General features: G+C 35.7%; 1 protein-coding gene across 9 annotated transcripts in view; it reads right to left on the bottom strand.

Moving 5' to 3' along the window:
* Positions 1-23758, bottom strand: part of RICTOR (RPTOR independent companion of MTOR complex 2) — a 123227-nt gene that overhangs the window by 77077 nt on the left and 22392 nt on the right. For 7 of the 9 annotated variants that reach the window (XM_053201333.1, XM_027075654.2, XM_027075642.2 and 4 more), the window contains one exon: positions 1280-1377. In XM_053201333.1, the coding sequence (XP_053057308.1) occupies positions 1280-1315 (36 nt within the window). In that variant the 5' untranslated portion in view covers positions 1316-1377. Of the gene's footprint in view, positions 1-1279; positions 1378-1839; positions 5234-5253; positions 6403-23758 lie in introns of those variants that run through there. The other 2 variants (XM_053201343.1, XM_027075673.2) reach the window with 2 other exon arrangements.

Raw genomic sequence — 23758 nt, 5'->3', positions numbered from 1 at the left:
AGCCCCGCCTCGGGTTCTGTGCTGACAGCTCAGAGCCTGGAGCCTGCTTTAGATTCTGTGTCTTCCTCTCTCTCTCTGCCCCTCCCCTACTCACGCTGTCTCTGTCTCTCAAAAATGAATGTTACAAAAAAATAATAGTAATAAAAAAAATACAAGCCAGAATATTCCAAACTTCACAAAAGAAAAATTAACATGTATGTGCTTACTTCTCTAACTATGAAAAAAAATCTGCTTTATATAGAGCATTATTTCACATCACCATACTGAAAAAACAATTTCGGTACGCAGTGACTATATTTTATCCGTTTATACCTGTGAAATAAAGTCCAAGCCATATCCAATTATTAATTAAACATTTTGGAAAGATTAAAACAGTGCCACTCAAACTTTAATGTACACACAATTTATTTGAGAATCTTTATTAAAATGGAGATTCTGGTTCAGTAGGTCTAGGGTGGAGCTGAGCAGTACATTTCAAACAAGCTTCAAGGTGATGCCAATGCTGCTGGTCTGTGGGTCACACTTTGAGTAGTACAGGGCTAACATATATAATTATTCCCAAATTTAAAAATGTAGCAGAACAATGTATATTTAGTAAACTAAAAAAAAACAGTAATTTTTCCCAAAGGAACCATTCTGTTTCCTATTTAGGGCATCACCTCAAATAACAGGCATTTTAGTGTTTCCAAGAGTTGGTTGTCCAGAATTACTTCAAAAACCTACCATCGATCAAAGTCAAGAATTCTTGGATTCTAACAAAGATCAAGTCAGTATTTATTGGGGATGAGGGCCCCTATGTTTATCCTAGGCTCTAATTGAGATCCAGAAAATGGACATAGAATATCAGGGAAAAGAGAGAGGAAGTTTTATTATTTCTCTAGAAATTATGGTTGTGCCTATGAAATGCCACACACACACACATATACTTATTAATTATAAACATTTATCATATATTATCACATAAAAATGAGTTATTATTAAAAAGACAAAAGAAACACATGTGAAAAATCCTGAAGACTGGAAGATGGACTTCTTAGTGACTGTTTTCTTTATTCTTTTCTGAACCTACCAAATTTTCTACAAGCAACACATAATACTTCCATTATTCAAATACACTGTAATTAATAACACATAACAAAATCCACGAGCAGCAGCAGAGGAAAGCACTAATATTGGGTGATTCCCCAAGAATTTGTTAATGGTAGTTAAAAAGCATCGGAAATAAGTATAAGGAACAGAATTTTAGATGATCATATTAATAAAGACTCAAGTTACTTACCTTAGTAAAGTTATTCAGATGGCCTAGTTTTCTCATATTTGATACTCCTTGCAATTTGGCCACATTTTGGAGAATCTCCCTTAAGTTGTCAGAAGGTTCTAGAAGAAAAGATAAGAGAATTTAACATAATTTTAAAAGAGTATTTTCCCAACCAAACACGTAAAACATGCAGTATTAAAATTCCACAACTTTGGCTCTTGGCTTAAAGTCTTACTCTCTATCTCAAATCCATCTACTTAGATGACTTCAAAGTCCATGTGGATGACTCATTAAATGACCTTCATGCCTCTACTCCATTCATACCTATGGTCCAACTCTGTGTATCTTCACCTGGAATTATTCATAACTACTAAATCTTAAATTTCAGCATCCCAACTATCACTTTTGGCTACAACATACAACAGACACCAAAAAAATACTGTCCTATTCAAATCAACCAAAAAACTGAACAAGATATATGAAACTACAGTTCTCAAAACATGGGACATCAGGAAGTAAAGAACAGTGATCCCTGAGAGATGAGAAACACACAAGTGTGCCCTACAATTGCCCCAGCTTACTGTCTTAAGAAAGTTTCCAGGCCGGGGTGCATGGGTGGCTCAGTGGGTTAAGCATCCGGTCTTGATTTCAGCTCTGGTCAAGATCTTGCTGTTCATGAAGTTGAGCCCCATGCTGGGCTCTGCGCTGATGGTGTGGAGCCTGTTTGGGATTCCCTCTCTCCCTCTCTCTCTGCCCCTCCACTGCTCGTGCTCGCTTGCTCGCTCTTTCTCTCTCTCAAAATAAACATTTAAAAAAAGTTTCCAGGCCTTGCTGCTGAGAGGAGACATCCAGGCAAGTATTCTAAGCTTTAAAGACAGAGCTCAGAATCCAAGGAAACCAAAAAGAATTAGAAAACAGGGCCTGACACAGAGAGAAACTCTGAAGATCGGCAAAGGAACCCCTGAGGTAGTAGGTATAAGCAGTGACTGGTGCATGTGTGTGAAGAAATTACTACTCAAAAGAATTAAAGGGAAGGGACCTTGCATGCACACACGACAGGGAGCAGTGCCTGTTCCTAACAGCCAGACTAAGAATCTGTATGGTTCACGTGCAGTGGTTAGAAAAGTCTTGGCTATGTAGTAGGGAACAATCAGATAATAAACACTTCTTTTATCCCACATAACAAATCTTCAAAGCTAGACTTGAAAGAATTAAACTATTTCCAAATAATTAAACTGTCTCAAACCAGAACTCAAGATTTATAAGAATTAGAAAAAATATGAAGCACCTAACAAGGAAAAATTTACAAGGTTTAACAGTCAGTCAAAATTGATCACTCAAAGAAGAAGGAAAATATGACCTATCATAGGCAGAAAAATTAATCAACACAAAATGACCCAGAACTGACAGAGATGTTAGAATTAGCAGAAAAGAACATTAAAACAATTTTTATAACTATAGTCTATATGTGCAAAAACTTGAGAAGCATGAAAGGTGTAAAAATCACTCAAATTGAATTTCTGAAGATGAAAAGTAAGTCTAAATGAAAATATGTTTGATGAGAATAAATACATAATAACTAATAGATGGCAAGAACTGCCAACTTGAAATTATCCAAAATGTAATACAGAGAAAAAAGAAATAAATCAAAGAACATCAGTGAACTGAAGGACTTCAAGTAACACAATTACAAAATATATAACTGGAGTCCTCAAGGAAAGAAATGGGGGATAGAAAAGTTATTTGAAGAAATAATGGGTGAAAACTTTCCAAATTTGATGAAAATAAGCCAATAAACTCAAGAAGTTCAACCAATCTCAAGCACAAAACAGGAAGAAAACTAGACCACAGCACATCATAATCATTGCTCAAAACCACTGGCAGAGAAAATCTTAAAAGGAACCAGATTAAAAAAGACAAGTTACATGGAGAGGAGCAAAAAAGACTTCTCATGGGAAACAAGGCAAATGAGAAGACAGTATAGTAACATCTTCAAAATACTGGGGGGGAAAATGCTTTAAATATGTAAAAAACATTTTTAGCTCACTTGCTTTACAAAAACAGGCAACGGCCAAATATGGCCCCATGGTTGGTAGTCCACCAACCAATTGGAATAGAGTGTCAATTTCCTCAGGTTGCTTGCTACAAGCTATTTTTCTATGAATATATTCATCATCCCATTTGTTTAAACAAAAGCACAATCTACAGAAGAAAAAAAAGAGCATCACGTCGCTGATTTTTAAGAGCCATTATGACTGCCTTTGAGATTTTTATCTGTTAACACAACACCAAAGAACTATTTGTTTTGAATTACTGTTTTCCTCAGCAAATGAAACTGCATTGTCTTATTTTACATTTAGCTTGCATCTGCCTACTTTCCTCCATTCTGTTATACTGGGTGTTAGCCATGACAACCACAAATTGGTTAGTGCCAAACCACTAAGCACACTACAAATCCCAGCTATTTCCAAGCACTTTAAAATTGTTACATACGGAGATCATTCATTTGATTTTAGAGCATCTCCTACAAATTTTGGATACTTTTTTTTTTAATTCCAATATAATTCAATCTAATTTTAACTAGTTTAGTATACATCTTTATAATTAGTGATTCTTTGAGGTTATCTTAAAAGTGGAATGAAAACAGCTCCCCACTGGGTAGAATCAGATCTACTAAAAAGAATTGCAAGCGACTGTGAATAAGTCAATGGTTAGTATTTAGTAGTATCTTTTCATTATTATAAGTGGTACCTGGAGAGTTTAGGAAAAAATTGTAAGCCAATTGTATTAAAATGATTTAACTACATTTGAGAACTTTATACAAATATAATAACAACCCTCAAGGTAATTTAGAACCTACAGCAGTTTGCAAAATCAGAGTTAAGATCATTAAAGCCAGTGTGAAATTCACCTAATGGAAACATATAATCTAACCAGTTCACATCAATTTATAATTAGGTTTTCAGGCACCAAACAAAGCTTCACTGAAGTGACTATATAGTTACTACTATATAATGAGCTGACAGGACCCACAGTTAAGACCATCAATCTGGAAAAGATATGTTCTTCACAAAAGCTTGTGGATTTCTAATTATTACCTATTTTCTAGGTACAAACCGGAGACATTTTTCAAAAACCACAATCTTGCTACAAAAATAGAATCTCTTATCTGAGTTCATTCATTCAACAAATATTATTTAAACATCTATTACAGTCAAGTACTATTTTAGGTAGTGAAAATACATCCGTGAGGAAGAGCGATCCCTTTTTAATTAAAACTGACAACAGCAACAAAAAAAAATCTCCATGCACGCAATGTAAAAATTGACAGGTGGTGAGAAGTCAACACTGGATCAAATGTTTACCAAATGAATAATGATATAAATAATGATATAAAATGAACCTAACACACCAATAATATAGATATTACAGATCAAAATGAACTAGCCTTTCTCCTTCCTCACTGCTTTCTTTTACATAATTAATTCCCAGGAACCCCAACTGCAGACAACTTTCAAAGTTTCTTCATAACATATTTGCTGAAAAACAGAAGCTGCTTCCTCCCAGATACTATGCTACTTCCCAAACCAATTCAAAATAGTTTTGGGGCATTTCAGATAAAATACCATGTAATGTCATGTGCTAGAACGTTCTCATAGAAAGATCAGGTTAGGGGCACCTGGGTGGCCCAGGTGGTTGAACGTCTGTCCAACTCTTGATTTTCACTCAGGTTGTGATCCCAGGGATTTGGGATCAAGCCCCCTGTCAGGCTGAGCGTGGAGCTTGCTTAAAATATTCTCTCTCTCTCTCTCTCTGCTTAACATATTCTCTGTCTCTTTCCCCCTCTGCCCCTCTCCCCAGCTCACTGCATCTCTCTCTCTAAAATTAGAAGGAGGAGGAGGAAGAGGAGGACAGGGAAGGGGAACGGGAAGGAAAAATATCAAGTTAAAGTTCCCCCCGGAAATTAAATGAGAAATCCCTGGTTTCTTTCTTACCTGCCAGATCAGGAATCTGCAAACTTTTTCTGTAAAGATCCAGACAGTATTTTAAACTTTGCAGGCCATAAAGTCTCTGTTGCAACTACTCAACTCTGCTGTTGTACCAAGAAAGCAATTGTAGAAAATACATGAATGAATGAATGTGTTTATTTCAATAAAGCGAACTTGGCTCACATAATTTGGTGCTGTAATTTGGCAACTCCTGTGCTAGATAGTCAGAACTTAACACTAGAAAGAATAATGAGCAAGCTGAGATCAATGTGTTGCTTTATTGGGGATTGGGGAAGATGGAGAAGAAGCAAAAAGAAATTTAAGGAGTTTACCTCTTTTTATTTATTCCTACTCCCACTTAATGTTTCCAATTTAACTTCTCCAAAACTACCTACTGATAACAGTGCTATGTGAGAAGTATAAAGAACAAGTGAGATAATTTACTAATATATTCCCAGAAGCCTTGATGTTTAGGAAACCCACAGCAGTGTAAGGGGGAAAAAAATGTGGCTAGCTAACTATGATGACAAACCATTCAAAAGCAAGGAAGCAAAACATTAAAAAAAAAAAAAAAAAAAATTAGTAGAATTACAGTGGCTCTTTTCCTCTTATTGTGTAACTGGTAAGTCTTATGAGTGTTCCTGACAAATCTCTCTGGAGGTTATGAAATGACTGCATTCAACTCTAAGTATCCAGCAATTTAGTATTATATAAACCCATATACATAGAGATACATATATACAGAAAAACAATAAACAAATCTTTTACCTATATCTATATATCTACCGACAGGTATATACACAATCATTCCCTTCCAGTTCAATTCTCCATACAGGTACACATGTATGTACATGCACAAATGTATATGTATTTACGTGTGAATAAACATGCATTTATTTTTAAGTGTTTTCAATATTTACTTTGAAACATGCTGCAATAAACTTTATATACATATATCTTTACCTGTCAGTAAATACACAACATAAAACTGATTTTTAATTTAGGTTTGGGGCACCTGGGTGGCTCAGCTGGTTAAGTGTTGACTTGCTCAGATCATGATCTTGTGGTTGGTGGGTTTCAGCCCCACGTGGGGCTCTGCTCTGACAGCTGAGAGCCTGGAGCCTGCTTGGGATTCTGTGTCTCCCTCTCTCTCTCTCTCTCTCTCTCTCTGCCCCTCCCCGCCACGCCTCCCCCCCCCCCCCCCCCCCCCCGCTCACACTCTCTCTCTCCCTCTCAAAAAAATAAACACTAAAAAAATTTAAATAGGGGCGCCTGTGTGGCTCAGTCAGTTAAGCGTCCAACTTTGGCTCAGGTCATGATCTCACGGTCCGTGGGTTCAAGCCCCGCGTCGGGCTCTGTGCTGACAGCTCAGAGCCTAGAGCCTGCTTCAGATTCTGTGTCTCCCTCTCTCTCTACCCCTCTTCAGCTCACACACACTCTCTCTCTCTCTCAAAAACAAATAAACTTAAAAATAAATAAATTAAATTAAATTAAAAATTTTTAAATAAATTTAGGTTCAAATGCACAGTAAATTAATGACCAAAAACTACTGGCATTCAGCTATTTGGGTAAAGAACAACTATGGAATAAAAAAGAACTAGATTCAACTCCAGTTTATTCACCTACAAACCATGTAGGCTAAATTACTTAATCTCATGGGCATCCATTTTTTCCTATGTATAGTGAAAATACTAATTACCTACCTTGAAAGCATTGTTACAAGAAGTGAGGTGCTTAGCAGTGTCTAGCCCATAACAAACACTTAAGAAACATAGCAACTGTAACTGAAAGTTACTATTTTTTCAGTAAAAACAATTTTTATGGGTCATACGAAAATTATGCAGTTAGCCCAAGCAAATGTTTAACTTGCACATTAGCGTGTCTAAATTAACGAACTTTTGTTTTATGTTTTAGAGCATTAATTTTATGATCCAAGATTTGCTCATTTTTAAAGTGGAAACTTATTTTATTTGCCTTCTTGAAAATATCAAACGGGGCGCCTGGGTGGCTCAATCGGTTGAGCAACCGACTTCGGCTCAGGTCATGATCTCACGGTTTGTGAGTTCGAGCCCCACATCGGGCTCTGTGCTGACAGCTCAGAGCCTGGAGCCTGCTTTTGATTCTGTGTCTCCCTCTCTCTGTCCCTCCCCCACTCATGCTCTCTCTCTCTCTGTCTCAGAAATAAATAAACATTAAAAAAAATTATAAAAAAGAAAATATCAAACAGGAATTAGAAGTGGGAGCAGAGGAAAACAATATTCTCTGTGATTTATTTGTGAATACACATGAAAAATGCTAATAAGCAACTAGCTAGAAAAGTTAGGTGCATAAGAATTTAATATAACAAAATTAAACATGACTATTTGAATCTTTTATGTACTTAATATCTTTATTATTATCTATGATTATTGAAAGCAGACATAATGATTAAAAATAATGGGAATTAGTATAGTTGGTATTACCTTTGCAAAAGCCAAAGGCAAATCTGTCCCCCTCCACTAGCCAAGACACTGGGAGTATATCTTCTCACCCCTACCCACAGGTCCAAAAGTTGAGGAAGAACTGCTTCAAGTTCTCTAACATTTCCTGTAACTCTAACAATTATTAATATCAAAGAGATAGAATTTAGTAGGGAAAGGATATATTCTGCTAACAGCATCCTGGGAAAAGGACCTTCCTTTTACCTGTACTGCAGAGGAACTCAGAACTTCCCAAAAGAGCCTGCTGAACCTTTGGATACTTTTTCTTACACTTTTTCTTATACTTGACAAAATATGCCCCTTTCGAACTTTCATCATTTGTTCTGGTATAACCGTATGGAATGCAAAACAAGTACTACTGTCTTTCACATACTGAAAACAATCATATTTCCTCTCTGTAGCAGATAATAATCTTCTAATCACTGACATATTTTGAATATAAAAACTGTAGTAGAGATGTGCAAGGAAAATCTATCAATTACTACTGCCAATAAATCAGTTTAATTATAATCTTAACTGTCAAGTTTATCATACTAAAAACTGAAAATTTTCACTTAGGGCTATTTTACAAGTATGATAGACACGAAGCACCTCTTGAAAGGGAATGATCTGGACAGAGGCAAGAGTACAGTGGTCAGCAAGATGACACTAGGTTTCTTTAGCCTGGCCTGGACTGGCCTTTGTCTACCCAACTTGGGGAAAAATCCTTCTCCCTCTCAAAGTCTGGCTCAGACGTATAAAGGTTTTCCCTAACCTAAAGCTCCCTTCTTTATGTTCCCATGACACATTCTTCATACCACTATCGCAGCAGTTACGGCAGCCTATCTATATCTGATCTGTCTGGCTTCCAATTTACACCTATTGTTCTACTATAATTATCAATACCATCTCCTTTCACTCTGTAAAGGATCCTATGTTATATTATAAATGATATGATTACTGTAATTATAAACTTCAACTATTGTTAATAGGATTTCCTTACAACTAGATCTGTCCTCTATTTCTCTTTCCAAGAGAGTAGAATAGTTTTGCTGGGTTCTTGTTCCGGTGTCCTACTTGTATCGTGATGGCAGGAAAAGCAAAGGTGACTTCTGCTGTAACATTCTGAGATGGTCTTCCCAATGGCCCAGGGATTCAGATCTCTTTCCCTCCACTTCAATTCTGGATTGTCAAGTTACCTCACCTCACACTTTTCTCTTCCTATTTATTCAAAAATACATCTTCCTTTCTATAATTCCAAAAAGAATTGCTCATTTTGAATGATTTCAAGGGGAAAAGATTTATATATTATTGAAGGAGAAGGGAGGTTCTTGTTGAAGGTTATCATTGCTACCATTGACTTGATAAATTAAATACATGACATCTACCAGTTCACTGATGTGATTGATTTATAATGTTAGGAACAAAAACCATGTTTTTGTTGGTTTCTTACATGTTTAATTGATTTATTACAAGCATGTTGTAACTGTAAGATATAGGCCAGGATTGATTAAGGTATAGAACATGAAAAAGTCGGCTAGAAAGTGTCAAATGATTCATTTGAACAGAACTTCTATTAAAAGATATATGAATATATAATCTTAATAATTAGAATTATATATTCTACAGGCTTTATTTCAAATCATTCTTTGAATAAACTATAAATAAAATTAATATAAATCGCTTAAATTATTTTTAAGTTAAACTTTAAATAATAGACTATTCTTCCAAAAGTTCCCAAAGAAAAAAAATTCTAATATTAAGATTATATAATGGGAATAATATAGCAGGAGCACAGGCTTCTCCTTTAGATTACATTTAGCCATTTTATTACTTACATAATTAAAAATATAAATGTATTCCATAAAGCATAGCTTTGACCTATCCTGGAAGTAGTTCTGTATGTAGATTTCTAAGTTTCATTCAACTGTACATTTCAGTGATCACTATATGCCATATACTGTGCCCACTGCTGGGTGAGGAATATTAATAAACATAAGATATAAGATATGGTCTCAGCCCTAGAGACCAAAATTAAATGAGAAAATAAAGTAATATAACACAGAGGTTGGTAATAAATATTATGGGAACAAAAGAAGGGTACCTGACAGACTTCACTAGACAGTGAGACAAGTGAGGACAGGAAACCTATCTTTTTCACACATGCAACCCTGGCCTCTGACACAATCCCAGACACATGGTGGGTTTTCAATAAACTCTGGTTGAAAGAAAGACTGAAAAAGGCAGACGGATGGCAAAAAGTAGTATGTGAGGGGTGCCTGGGTGGCTCAGTCAGTTGGGCATCTGACTTCAGCTCAGGTCATGATCCCACAGTCCGTGAGTTCGAGCCCTGTGTCAGGCTCTGTGCGGACAGCTCAGAGCCTGGAGCCTGCTTCAGATTTTGTGTCTCCCTCTCTCTCTGCCCCTCCCCTGCTCATGCTCTGTCTCTGTCTCAAAAAGAAATAATGGGTAACCTAGAAAATCCTAGAGCAAGTGCAGATTTAGGGAATAATTTTTTACCATTTGTAGTAATAAGGGTATGCACCAAAAACAAGCAACAACAACAAAAAATACCTCATAATGTTGTATGTTAAAATAATGAAGCAAAATAACTGGCTATTTGGCCTGCATACAAGAGAGACTTACAGGCCAATGGTTTTCAAACTTGTGTTCTAAGAAATACATGAGTTATAATAGGAAACACTGATTCCAGAGCCAAGTATGCCTAGAAAGGGACCCACAGTAATGTGCATTTACAAGAGGTATCCCAATGATCCTTATACACACTACAACAGACTAGAAAGACTGCCAGAATGTTATGTGACTCGATTCTGATACCTTTTGGATTATTTGATCTGAACTCTAAGAGATAAAAAGCTACTTTATGAAATATGCTTCTGTATCATTTTCAAATAAGAATGTTACAATATGAAACAAACAACACCCCCCCAGACAAAACAAATTACTAATACATATAGAGAACATGCAATATCATACTATATTTTTACATGAATAATCTCTTTTAATGTCCATACCAATCAGATAAGGTAGGTTACTATTATAACATCTTCACGGTAAGAAATGAGTCTTAAAGAGACAGTAGTTGCCTCAAGTTACATAAATACCAGAACTGACAATAGAATTTGAACCTAAGCAATCTAATGTCTGCCCTTATTCCACAGTATACATACAATCACTCTACAGTCATTATACTGCCTTTTATAGGATGATGTCTGTTCAGTATACATAGCAGTTTGTAATTACACATTTATTTATCTGACTGATACTTATCTTCCCACACTCTAAGTCTGCTTTAGTTCACCACTGTGTCATCCTAATACCTAGAACAATGGTTAACACACTAGTAACCACTTTGAAAAAATTACTGAATATACTGTTCAGAAAAAAATTCATAAAAACTTTAAAATATACCAAGCTCTGTTTCTTGATCTACGTACTAGTTTCACAAGTGTGTCAATCTGTGAAAATTCACTGAGCAATACACACGTAATGTATCTCTCTCAGTATAATTTAACAAAGTTAAAAAATGAAAATAAAAATAAAAACAAAAACAGATTTGTTACATTATCAGATATCACAGACTACATTTATTCTCCATTAACAGTAAACAGGAATTTGTTACCTTGATGTTTCACAATCTGCCATTTATAACAAAAGAAGTCCTCATGTCAGAACTGTGAATATTAAAATGCAAGAATTTACAAGGTAATACTATCTTATGATTAACTGTAGCAACAGCTAGAGTACAGATGTTTGTAAAAGAGGCACAAATAAAGAAGATCATGTTGCTTTAAAACAGCTATTTTACAACTCTGAGGACAAAAAAAAAAAAAAAAGGAAGTTATTCCCTTTAACCTAACCAAAATATCTTGCTGTTGCTCTGAAGAGGAATCTGTAAGAATCTATTTAATACAATTGACAAGGTAACTATCTTTTTTGCCCATTCAAATTTGTCAAATACAAGTGTTTTAAATGACATTGCCTAGGAATACAAAAACAAAGAAAAAGGTAGATATTCAAGCCTGTTCTCTCCCTTCAGAAAAATCACCTTCCTGGTTCTCCTCTGCTCTTCTCCCCACACTTCCAAACACTGTATTTATATCCATGGCAGCGTTAGAAATCACGCTCTGGGATGCAATAGTTGGATAAACATCTAAAGCCTAACTATTTACCTTCCCTAATAGTCCTCTAATCATTCCATCATTATCTATTTTTACATGGTAAATGATTTGTGAATTTATAAAGACTTTCCCGTAAAGACGATTCAGGTGTTTGAGGTAAAAAAAAAAAAAAAAAAAAAAAAAAAAAAAAAAAAAGGAGAAAGGCTGCTTGACAGGGAAAAGAAAAAAAAAAGTATCATGTGCTTTCTTAGAGTTCATCTCTTTCCCTTCCTCACAATAAAATTCCACATCAGTGGAATACTTGGGTTTATAACACAGTAATGAGGTATGTGTGGAAGAGAACTGTAACCATATTCCCAAAGCACTTTACTTTGTGCACAAGTACAAAGTATACACAAGTATATACCATGCACAGAAGACATTCACCAGTCTACAGAAGTGGCTGTCATTCAAAGATTTCTGTCGTGACATTTACTTTAATGTCATTTTTTTATCAGAAAAATATGAAAAATACTGTCTGCAATAGAGCATTTTCTAAGATAGTAAAACTAAAAGCAATAACTATATTAAAAATACAATCACTGGATGTTGTACTGTAATTTCTATGTCTTAATTTACTATATTTACAAAGATATTTGTAAAATTATTAGATTTCCACAGTACCCTAATGAGGAAATCTTTTATTATATGAGAAAGATCCTGTTTGTCTTTGAAACAATTCACTATGTAAATAAGCCTGTAAAAGAATAGAACAGCTGGGCCTAAGGCATAGACAATTAATTGTGATATACACCCAGCCTGTTAGAATTATTTAGAAGTTAGTTGTACATTTTGCTTGTACGGCTACTTTCATGTTTCTATTTTTCTCTACAAAACATGACTATTTATAGTTCAGAGCAATTGTCTGACAGGTGGCTTCTATGAATGTAATGAAGGGCTTCTTCACTCTCAGAAACTGATAAAGGAGCAAAAGGGTAAAAATTCACTTTGGCTGCAGGACATTTTAGTGTGGGTTAGAAATCTATTGCAGTGTTATTACCTAACATTTCCATTTGTATTCCTGATTCTCCATTTTATCTCATTCTAGTATTTCTACCATTAGTTACTATTTCTCATTCATCTCTTTCACTAACTCTTTTAACCTATCTTCAAACAAAACAAAACATGCTTCTGCCACTCTTCCATTTTTGAAGTAACATAACTTCTTTTAACATATCTCTGAACTTCAAGTTAATTTATTCTTACCTCATCATCTCCTAAACATCATCAATCTAGGTCAGTGTTCCACTAAAAGTTGTTCTCAAGTTTACTACTTGCCCTAATGCAAGGGTTTTTTCTCAGCTCTTCAAACTCCTTGACTTTTCCATTACAGTACTGGCCAATATGATAGCCAAATCTACTTTCTGTCCCTTGGTTTCTATAATTATACTGTCTTGGCCCTCCTTCATAACTATTTCTCACTGTTCCTTGTGTGTCCCTTTGTCTGTATTCTTCCTCCTGCTTCATATCCTTTAACATGACCTAAAGTTGTATCCTTTGCCCTCTGGTTTCTCTTTTCATCGTCTCCCTAACTATAACAAACTCAGTTTTCATTTTTTACTTAATAGGAAATTTATTGTCAAATTGGTTTCATGCAACACCCAGTGCTCAGTTTTCATTTTTTAAGTAAACAATGCCCCAAATTTTCAATTCTAGATTTCATCTTCAAATACAGCACCATAGCTCAGTCTCTGGTGGTCTGTCTACCTCAAATTCATTATGTCCAATAATCAAATTAATTTAAACATCAAAAAAGAAAAAACAAAAAACTTCCCCAAATTTCCTTTTTCAGTTAACAGTAATAGTCTTAACTAGGAAGTTATACCCAGGTAGTTACCAAATATCTTAAGTGTATGTATCTTAAGCATCTTATATAGACTATCTCCCAACAGACTCCTGTTTTCATATACTACTAAGTTCTTAATCAGTGATTTGCAGATATTGCCATATTTAGCAGTATGTTTTTATGGTTAAGTAAAATCATTTCTATACACCAAACAAGACACAACTCACCTAAAATTATGAAAACAAAAACATACTGGCTAATCTGGAGTCCCATGCATGAAAAGAAACACATGAAAAATTAACCTTTTCATCAACATTGATGAATGATAATTTTAGGGGGCCTTGGTGGCTCAGTTGGTTAAGTGTCAGACTCCTGGGGTGCCTGGGTGGCTCAGTCGGTTGAGCGTCTGACTTCAGCTCAGGTCATGATCTCACCACTTGTGGGTTCGAGCCCCGCGTCGGGCTCTGTGCTGTTAGCTCAGAGCCTGGAGCCTGCTTCGGATTCTGTGTCTCCTTCTCTCTCTGTCCCTCCCCTGCTCATGCTTTGTCTCTGTCTCAAAAATAAATTAATAAAAACATTAAAAAAAAAAAAAGTGTCAGACTCCTGATTTCAGCTCAGGTCATGATCTCACGGTTCATGAGTTCAAGTCCCATATCAGGTTCTGCGGTGACCGTGAGGAGCCTGCTTTGGATTCTCTCTCTGCCCACATACACTCTCTCTCTCTCAAAATAAATACGTAAACTTAAAAAAAAAAAAGTTTAAAAACTGATCATTTTAATCAGGCAAAAATAAAATACATAATTAATGTGTATAAGTGTAAACAAGTCCTCTAATTACAAGTTTTCTACTTGTTATTCTTCCCTACATTGCACTTGAACATTCATAAAAAATTACATAATACCAATAATCAAAATCTAAAAGCAAATTTACAAAGTCTCTTTGAATTAACCTTTCAAAGCTTTGACCTACTATAAATGAAACCAGTATACTGTATCTCTTTGGTTACATCTTGCATGAACAGGAGGTTTGAATATGATCTACTAACTGCTAATTCTTTTTATATTTATTTATGCATTCTGATAATGCTTTTGAGACATCTGTTTTCCATATTTCCACTAAAGGACCACAATGTTTCACTTGAAAACCTGGGGTCAGATAAAGTTAGGAATTCAAATATTTTTATTTTAAAATGTAGTATTTACCAGAGATGCACTTTCCCCCGAAAGATCAGAGGCAACATTGCCTACTCCCCCACGGTAGGATTTTTTAGGTGAAAGATGTGAGCAGACACGCTGAGATAATACAAATTCTGGTCAGGTTTTGTTGTCAAATGAGTTTAGGTCAGGTTAGGTTTCCTCAGGTCAAGTTATTCATGAAAATGAAAATACTTTTCACTTTGAGAATTTCTGGCTTTTCAAAGTTGTGGCTAAGAGACTGTAGCACTGTACAATTAATACTACCAACATTCCAGACCCTGCACTCTTTTCTACAAGTTACTGCCACTATCACTTTTTCCATCTTCCCAACGACACAAATTTGTGGTAATACTGATGTATAAATTTTCTCTTTACTCAAGTTTGATAAAGTTGAACGAGAAATAAACCATATTACTCCAGAAATAACTACTTTTGGTCAGCACAGGGAATTTAACCCCAGAAAAAAAAGAAAAATCCTACTATTCAAAATAAAAACTTGTTGTTTAGGATAAAAATACAAATGAAAAGAAGGACTTCTAGCCTTCAGAGCAACTACCTGGCTATTGAAGTGTATCTGTGAACTACCGACACGTGTACTACCTGAATGCTGTTAGAAATGCAGAATGTTGGGCCCTCCTATACCTACTGAATCTGACTCTTCATTGAAACAAAATCCTTAGGTGCTTCATTTGTACATTTACACAGAAAAAAGTGAACCTAGCAGGCCTGACTGCTTTTCCTTTAAAAGGGTTGCTGACCTTCCAAAGTTGGCCCTTGGCTGGCATCTGGAAACAAATGTGGGGAAGGTTCCCACCACCCTACCTGGTAAGAGTGGCTCACTGGGCCTAAACTGTTTACACAAGCAATATGGTTTATGCTGAATACCTGCTTTCCTTCTGTGGGTCTGCAATGTTGCTGCCTGCCAGGCAGAAGGTGCCTACTTGACAAGTCCTCAAAAAACCCTGGGTATCTAACAAACTCCCTGGTGGACAATATTTCACTTGCTCTCATAATTTGCTGCTGGGGAGAACGACTTCACCAGAAGATACTAGAAGCTTGTACCTGGTTTCTCCTAACTTTACCCAATGTAGTTTTTCCATTTGCTGATTTTGCTTTGGATCCTTTTGCCATAATGAGCTCTAACAAATTATGAAACCTGTGAGTGATCTTGAGGACCTCCAATACAACATTAAAGTTTGAGAAACACTGCTCTAGAGCTTAAGTGCAGGACTTGAGGACGATGGCTTACCCTTGGGCCAGTGAAAGATAAGAAATCCATCTTGTACAAAATCAGATCTTAGAAAAGACTACTCTCCTATGGGGGTGCCTGGATGGCTCAGTCAGTTAATCATCTAACTCTTGATTTTGGCTCAGGTCATGATCTCACAGTTCGTGAGTTCAAGCCCCACATCAGGCTCCGTGCTGACAGCACAGAGCCTGCTTGGGATTCTCTCTCCCTCTCTCCCTGCCCCTCCCTCTGTCTCTCAAAATAAATAAACATTAAAAACAAAAAAAAAAAAAAGACTACTTCCCTAGGAAAAAGTGTGAATTGGAAGAACACGCAACCAACAGAGATAGATAGCAAAAAAAACCCCACCTCTGGGTAAACATAGCGTATGTTTTGAAAACAAAGATTTCTCTTGAGATTTTGAAGCCGCTGTACAAAGCTCTGGAACTTAGATATATGTACTTCTGCATTGTCCAAAAAAATCCCAACATGAGAATTTTAATTTAAAGTAGCCCCTTGTTGAATATACTATGGGAAAAAAAGTCTCTTCAACAAATGGTGTTGGGAAAACTGGACAGCTACCTATGAAAGAATGAAACTGAACCACTTTATTTCACCGTACACAAAAATAAACTCAAAATGGATTAAAGACCTAAATGTGAGGCCTGAAACCATAAAAATCCTTGAAAAGAACACATGCAATAACATCTCTGACAATGGCCATAGCAATATTTTTCTAGATACGTCTCCTGAGGCAAGGAAAATAAAAGCAAAAGAGACTATTGGGACTACATCAAAATAAAATGTTTCTGCACAGCAAAGGAAACAATCAACAAAACTAAAAGACAACCTACTGGATGGGAGAAGATATTTGCAAAGGGCATATCCAATAAAGGGTTAGTATCCAAAATATATAAAGAACTGATACAACTTAACACCAAAAAACCAAATAATTCCAATTAAAAAATGGACAGAAGACATGAACAGACATTTCTCCAAAGAAGACACACAGACGGCCAACAGACACATGAAAAGATGCTCAAAATCATTCATTACCAGGGAAATGCAAATCAAAACTACAATGAGATCACCTCACACTTGTCAGAATGGCTAAAATAAAAAACACAGGGAAAAAAGTGTTGGCGAGGATGTGGAGAAAAAGAAACCCTCTTGCACTATTGGTAGGAATGCAAACTGGTACATCCACTGTGGAAAACAGCAAGGAGTTTCCTCAAAAAATTAAAAATAGAACCACCCTATGATTTAGTAATCATACTACTGGGTATTTACTCAGAAAATGCAAAAACACTAATTCAAAGGAAAATATACACCCTTATGCTTATTGCAGAATTATTTATAATAGCCATACTATGGAAACAGCCCAAGAGTCCACTGATAGGTAAATGGATAAAGAAGACAGAAGATATATATATGTATGTGTATTGATATAATGGAATACATATGTGTGTATATATAATGGAATATTATTCAGCCATTAAAAATGAAATCTTGTCATTTGCAACAACATGGCTAGAGCTAGAGAATATAATGCTAAAGTGAAATAAGTCAGTCAGAGAAAATTACCATATGTTCTCACTCATGTGGAATTTAAGAAAAAAAAACAAATGAGGGGCGCCGGGCCGCTTCATCAGTTAAGAATCCAATTCTTGATTTTGGTTCAAGTCATGAGCTCACAGTTGCTGAGTTTGAGCTGCGTAGAGTCTGCTTGGGATTCTGTCTCCCTCTTTCTACCCATCCCCCCATAAATAAACATAAAAAAGGAAACAAAACAAAGGAGCAAAGGAAAATAGAGAGAGAGAGAGAGAAAAACCAAGGAACAGACTCTTACCTATGGAAAATAAACTGATAGTTACCAGAGAGGAGGAGGGTCACAGAGTACACTTACATAACATCATGAAAAAAATAAAATTTTTAAAAATCTGAATGAAATAAACTAGTCCTTGGTCTCCTGTATTCCCAGGCAACCGCCAAAGCAAACCCAACCATCAACCAGCCCCATAACCCAACCACCCAACCAGGTAATCACCATCTGCCTGGGTAACCTAACAAATTTAAGTGCACAAGCAAAAATCACAAACACAGAAGGAAACCTGAAAATAAGCTATTATAAACAGAAACAAACAGCAAAACAATATAAAAAGACTTAAAATGTTAGAATTATCATATACATACTAACAATGAAATAATAATGTTTTATATATCTAAAGCACGGGGCAGGGGGTACTGGCAAACTTGTTCCATAAAGGGTCAACTGCAAATATTTTAAGCTTTGAAGGCCACTCGATCTCTGTCACAACTACTTAATTCAGCAGTTGTAGTATCAAAGCAGCCATAGAGCATGACTATATCATGCAGCATTTGCAAACCATATTTGCAAGATTTGCAAGCCATAACTTACAAACCTCAAATTTAAAAAAAAGGAAGGACTGAAAATACAAGATTCAAGAGAGCACATATTAAAAATAATTACAAACATCCAAGCCGAATTTCTTGACATAATTATCATGATTAAAATAAAAATTCAATGGGGAGAATAAACAATAAACACAACTGAGGGGAGAATTAATTAACTGAAAGACACATCTTAAGACATGATACCGAATGTGGCCCCTAAGAGAAAAGGAGAGGAAATACATGAAAAAGCTTAAAAAAAACAAGATAATGAGAATGCCTAACATGCATTTAATAAGAGTTCCTAAAGGAAATAAGAGAAAAATGCAGGAGATGCAAAAAGTCAAATATTGAGAATTTTTCAGAATTGTTCAAAGACATGAAATTCTTAGAATCAGGATGCCCAATAAATCTTAAAGTAGGATGCAAATAGCCACGTAAACGTATGTCATGAAAAGTATTTCAAGTCAAAGCAAAAAACTGCTAATACTGAAAAAAGACAAATTATCAAGAAATAAAAGCAACTTGATGAACAGTGTACTTTTTTTTTACATATTAAAAAAACTAATCAAAAGTGTATGAACCTTGTATGAAACCTAACTTAAAATGTTACCTGTACAATAATTTACCTGTACAATAATCAGGAAATTTGAACATTAACTGAATATTAGATGAGATACAGAAATTACTGTTAATTTACTTAGTTGTATTAATGGTTATTATCCTTACAGATTTTAAAGTCCCTATTCCTTAGAGATACATACTGACATATTTACAAATTAAATATTATATGTTTGAGATTTGTTTTAAAACTATCCACTAGCAGGGCGCCTGGGTGGCTCAGTTGGTTAAGCGACTGACTTCGGCTCAGGTCATGATCTCATGGTCCATGAATTCAAGCCCCACGTCGGGCTCTGTGCTGACAGCTCAGAGCCTGGAGCCTGCTTCAGATTCTGTGTCTGCCTCTCTCTCTGACCCTCCCCCATTCATGCTCTGTCTCTCCCTGTCTCAAAAATAAATAAACATTTAAAAAAAAAAAAAAAAAAACCTTTAAAATTATCCACTAGGGAAGGAGGAGGATATACAGCTGAAATAAGATTGGTTTACAATGGTTGAAATGGAGTGAGCAATTCATGAGGGTTCCTATACTTTTGACTCTACTTATGTCTATATTTAATAATTTTCATAACATCGTATTTTTAATAAAAATCTAATAATCCCAAGTGTTGACAAAAGTAGACTCAGGAGCAATTCTTACATATTGCTACTCTGAGGATATAGATACAAGAGATAATAGAGATATACAGAGATATATAAGCAGTGATTCTACTACATCAAGTTCTATTAACTCAGAGAAATTTATGTATTGAGTACCACAATTCATGTATAAGACTATGTATAAAATCAGGGGCACCTGGGTGGCTCAGCCAGTAAGCGTCTGACTTCAGCTCAGGTCATGGTCTCATGGTTTGTGAGATGGAGCCTTGTGTCAGGCTCTGTGCTGACAGCTCAGAGCCTGGAGCCTGCTTTGGATTCTGTGTCTCCCTCCCTCTCTCTGCTCCTCCCCCACTCACACTGTCTCTGTCTCAAAAATAAATAAACATTAAAAAAAAATTTTTTTTAAAGACTATGTGTAAAATCATTGTCTATAATTGTTCATAATAGCAAGGAACTACAAACAACCCAAATGTCCATGTCAAAAGAATGGATAAATAACTATTATTAATTTAATAACACTCACCCTCTGGATTTTTATCTAAGCACTTGATAGACATGAAGCTAAAGTCTTTGAACAAATTTTCTCATTTAATACTTACAATAATCTTGCAAGATGCACAATATCATATCCCTTCCCATGTATGAGAAAATTTAGGCTCAGAAAGTTAAATAGCATGTCAAAGATTTCCCTGCGTATTATGGAGCAAGAATTTGAATCCAGGTCTTCCCTACTACAAACACAATTTTCATTTCACAGTAATAATTAGGAATGTATACTTCCAAAAAAAGAAACAATGTTAATCTTCTAAGCAAAACAGCTTAAACTGATACTAGAAAAAAATACAGTAACACAAAAGTAAACAGTAGTTAGTTCAGATCTGTACAAATTACCAATAAGGTTGGGAATAATGTTATTTCACATAATTTACAATTCTTATTTTATGTGTGTGCATGTGTGTAAGCATACAATAAAAACAATTGTGGGGGGTGTTTCTGACCAGTTTATCTCAAACAACTTAATACTAGCATAAGTCTCCTCAAAGTACAGTAACAGCTGATCTACCTTTATATAGAGAAAGCCCTCTTCTTTTTTAAGTCTCACTACATTAAGTCATCTCTAAAGTTTCCACCAACTTTAAACTCTAGGTTTAGAGTTCAGCTTATTCAGCTTCAGTTTTAAGCTTCCACACCATTAAACTTCAACTACACTAGTTCCTAACCCATGAAGTCTTTCTTTAGTGTAAAGTTTGGCTTACTAAAAATGCTCAGTTCAGGATCAAGGGATAAATAACAAATGAAGAAATCACAGTATCAGTTAAGAATCACATGCATGGTACTTCTAGCGATTAAACTGACATAGCATGTAAAAGTGTTCAATTGAGTGTTAATTAGGATTACACTCAAATACTCAAATAAACACTCAATTATTTTTTAAAGGCAGATCACTCATCAAAATTTTTCATAATATTTCTCTTAATTTATTTTAGGCTATTACCATGGCTTGCTCCAATACTTTCTCTGGGAAATGCTAACAGTAAAAAACAATAATACAACTTAATAACAGTTAAGTCCTCCTTCTCTATTTGCTAAAAATGAAAAACGTCCCTCAATCAACAAACCAAAACCCAGACATTATATAATCATATTTGTTATGGCAAAACACATTTCAAGTCTAGTGTCAACCCTAGGGTTGCCAGGAATACTACACTGAGGATTGTGCAGTCTCAGTAGTCGTCATGGGAAAGAATGCCATGATCCCTGAGCAACTTCTGCCATAGCACACACATTCATTTGCCAACCTTAAAGTAGGGTTTTACTTTGCCAAAGGCACAAATGTAGTTATTCCATAATTTCTTTTAAAAATATTCAGGGGGCGCCTGGGTGGCTCTGTCGGCTAAGCATCCAACTTATGATTTTGGCTCAGATCATGATCTCAGTGAGATCTGCCCCATTCTCTCTCTCTCTCTCTCTCTCTCTCTCTGTCTCTCTCTCCCCCCCCCCTTTTCTCTCACTCTCTCTCAAAAAAAAAAAAAATCAGGACTCAGAACTCTACCTGGCAAATAAAAAAATACTTATTAAATAAATAAATGTTCCTGCACAGGGGCGCCTGGCTGGCTCATTCATAACAGCATGTGACTCGTGACTCTTGACTTTGGCGTCATGAGTTTGAGCCCCACGTTGCATGTAGAGATTACTAAAAAATAACAATAATAACTGTTCATGCACAGAATTAAAAAGCAAAATTAGGGTCCCCTGGGTGACTCAGTCACTTAAGCTTCTGACTTTGGCTTAGGTCTTGATTTCATGGTTCATGACTTCAAGCCCTGCACTGGCCTCTACTGTCAGTATGGAGCCTGCTTCAGATCCCTGCCCCCCTCTCTGTCTGCCCCCTCCCCTGCTGGTTCTCTCTCTCTCAAAATAAATAAACTAAAAAAAAAAAAGGCAAAATTGGGTAAAAAGGATTTTTATCTTGAACAACCAGCTGAAACAGCTGAAAATCTAGATGCTAAAAGACAGCTTATTGCAGGGACCAAAGTTACTTAAAAAAAAAAAAAAAAGGACAATTTTAAAAATACATAAATAAAAGTTCTGATGTAAGACAAGATTTCCCCCCAAAATTTACCTGCTATCCTGCTTATTTATCAGAGCCCATATTCAGAATAAAAATTTTAAACACATTAAAGAGAATAAAGGTAAAATTAACTTCTCCCAAAAATAAAATTAACTTCTCCCATTCCTCTATTTTCCTTACTTTTTATACTTCCAATCATAGATTCAACACCTAAAGAAAACATCTAGCAGCAGCACCAGGAAAGTGAAATGAACGGAATCATATTTTACAGAGGTTACGCAAGCCTAATAACTCCGTTCTCAATCTCCTAATTTGTCAATCAAGATTAACTATCCAACCAATCTACATTTTTTTGAATGACGAGCAACTAATTTTAAGAGCAAGATCTGATTTATCTTGTTATCTCCATCTTGAAACTTCAGAAAACTTATCAGAATAAAGTACTCTGCCTATGATATAGTCAATAATTACCTGAATAAATGAATACATTTCTATTCACAGTCACAAAGAACTGTCATTATTAATGACAACTCAGACATTATTTGCTACCTCAAAATACTAAAGTGATTAGGGTTGGACATGTGTCCAACAGCCTATTGAAATAGGTCACAAAAAAGTGACCTATTTTAGTGCAATCATCATTTCTGCAATGTAGGTTTGGTGGCTTTCTCTTGAATACTGAAGTTTCACGTGATTCAAACTGGATATAAAGTGAAAGGATTAATTCACTCACTTATTCATTCAATTAACATTGATTTAGTGGCATGTGTCATGCATAGCCTTCTCCAGGGACCTCAGTCCATTATCCAGAAAACAGCCAGAGTGATCCTTCTAAATCAGGTAACGTCACTCCCCTGCTTAAAACCTTCTAATAGCTTCCCTTTACAAGCATACCACAATCTCCCAAGTTATTACTTGCCTGCCTCTCTACTCTCCTACTCCCCACTCTTCCTCTCATTCATTCAGCACTAGCCATTATTTGTTCTTTCCTTATTTCTGGGCCTTTGTACCGTATGTTCTTCAACTTGGAAGAAGCAGACATTCCCCCATAGATCTTCACTTGGTGCTTCCTTGTTAGTCCTAAATCAACTAAGTATCATTGCTTCAGAGAAGCTTTTTCTGACAATCCTCCCAACCACCACTCAACTCTCTTTCAAATATCCAACTGTACATTATTCAGAACATTTATTAGTAATTAACATTCTATGTTCACGTGTGTGTCTGCATTCTCCCCACTGGAATATAATCTCCTCAAGGGCAGAGACTCAATCTCTGTTACCACTGAATCACCAGGAAAGGAATGGTACCCTGAACATAGGAAAGGTCAATAAATACTTGTCAACTGTGACTGAGGAAGGCACAATATTATAAACAAGGTAACACAGAAAGTTCTATATACTATAAAAGCCCAAAGAAGGAAGATACTGAACCCTGCTTTGGAAATTAAAATTAACTCTGT

Source organism: Acinonyx jubatus, chromosome A1 (assembly GCF_027475565.1).
Source record: "Acinonyx jubatus isolate Ajub_Pintada_27869175 chromosome A1, VMU_Ajub_asm_v1.0, whole genome shotgun sequence".
NCBI classification, from domain to species: Eukaryota; Metazoa; Chordata; class Mammalia; order Carnivora; family Felidae; genus Acinonyx; species Acinonyx jubatus.
This window is presented reverse-complemented; position numbering and strand designations above follow the sequence as displayed.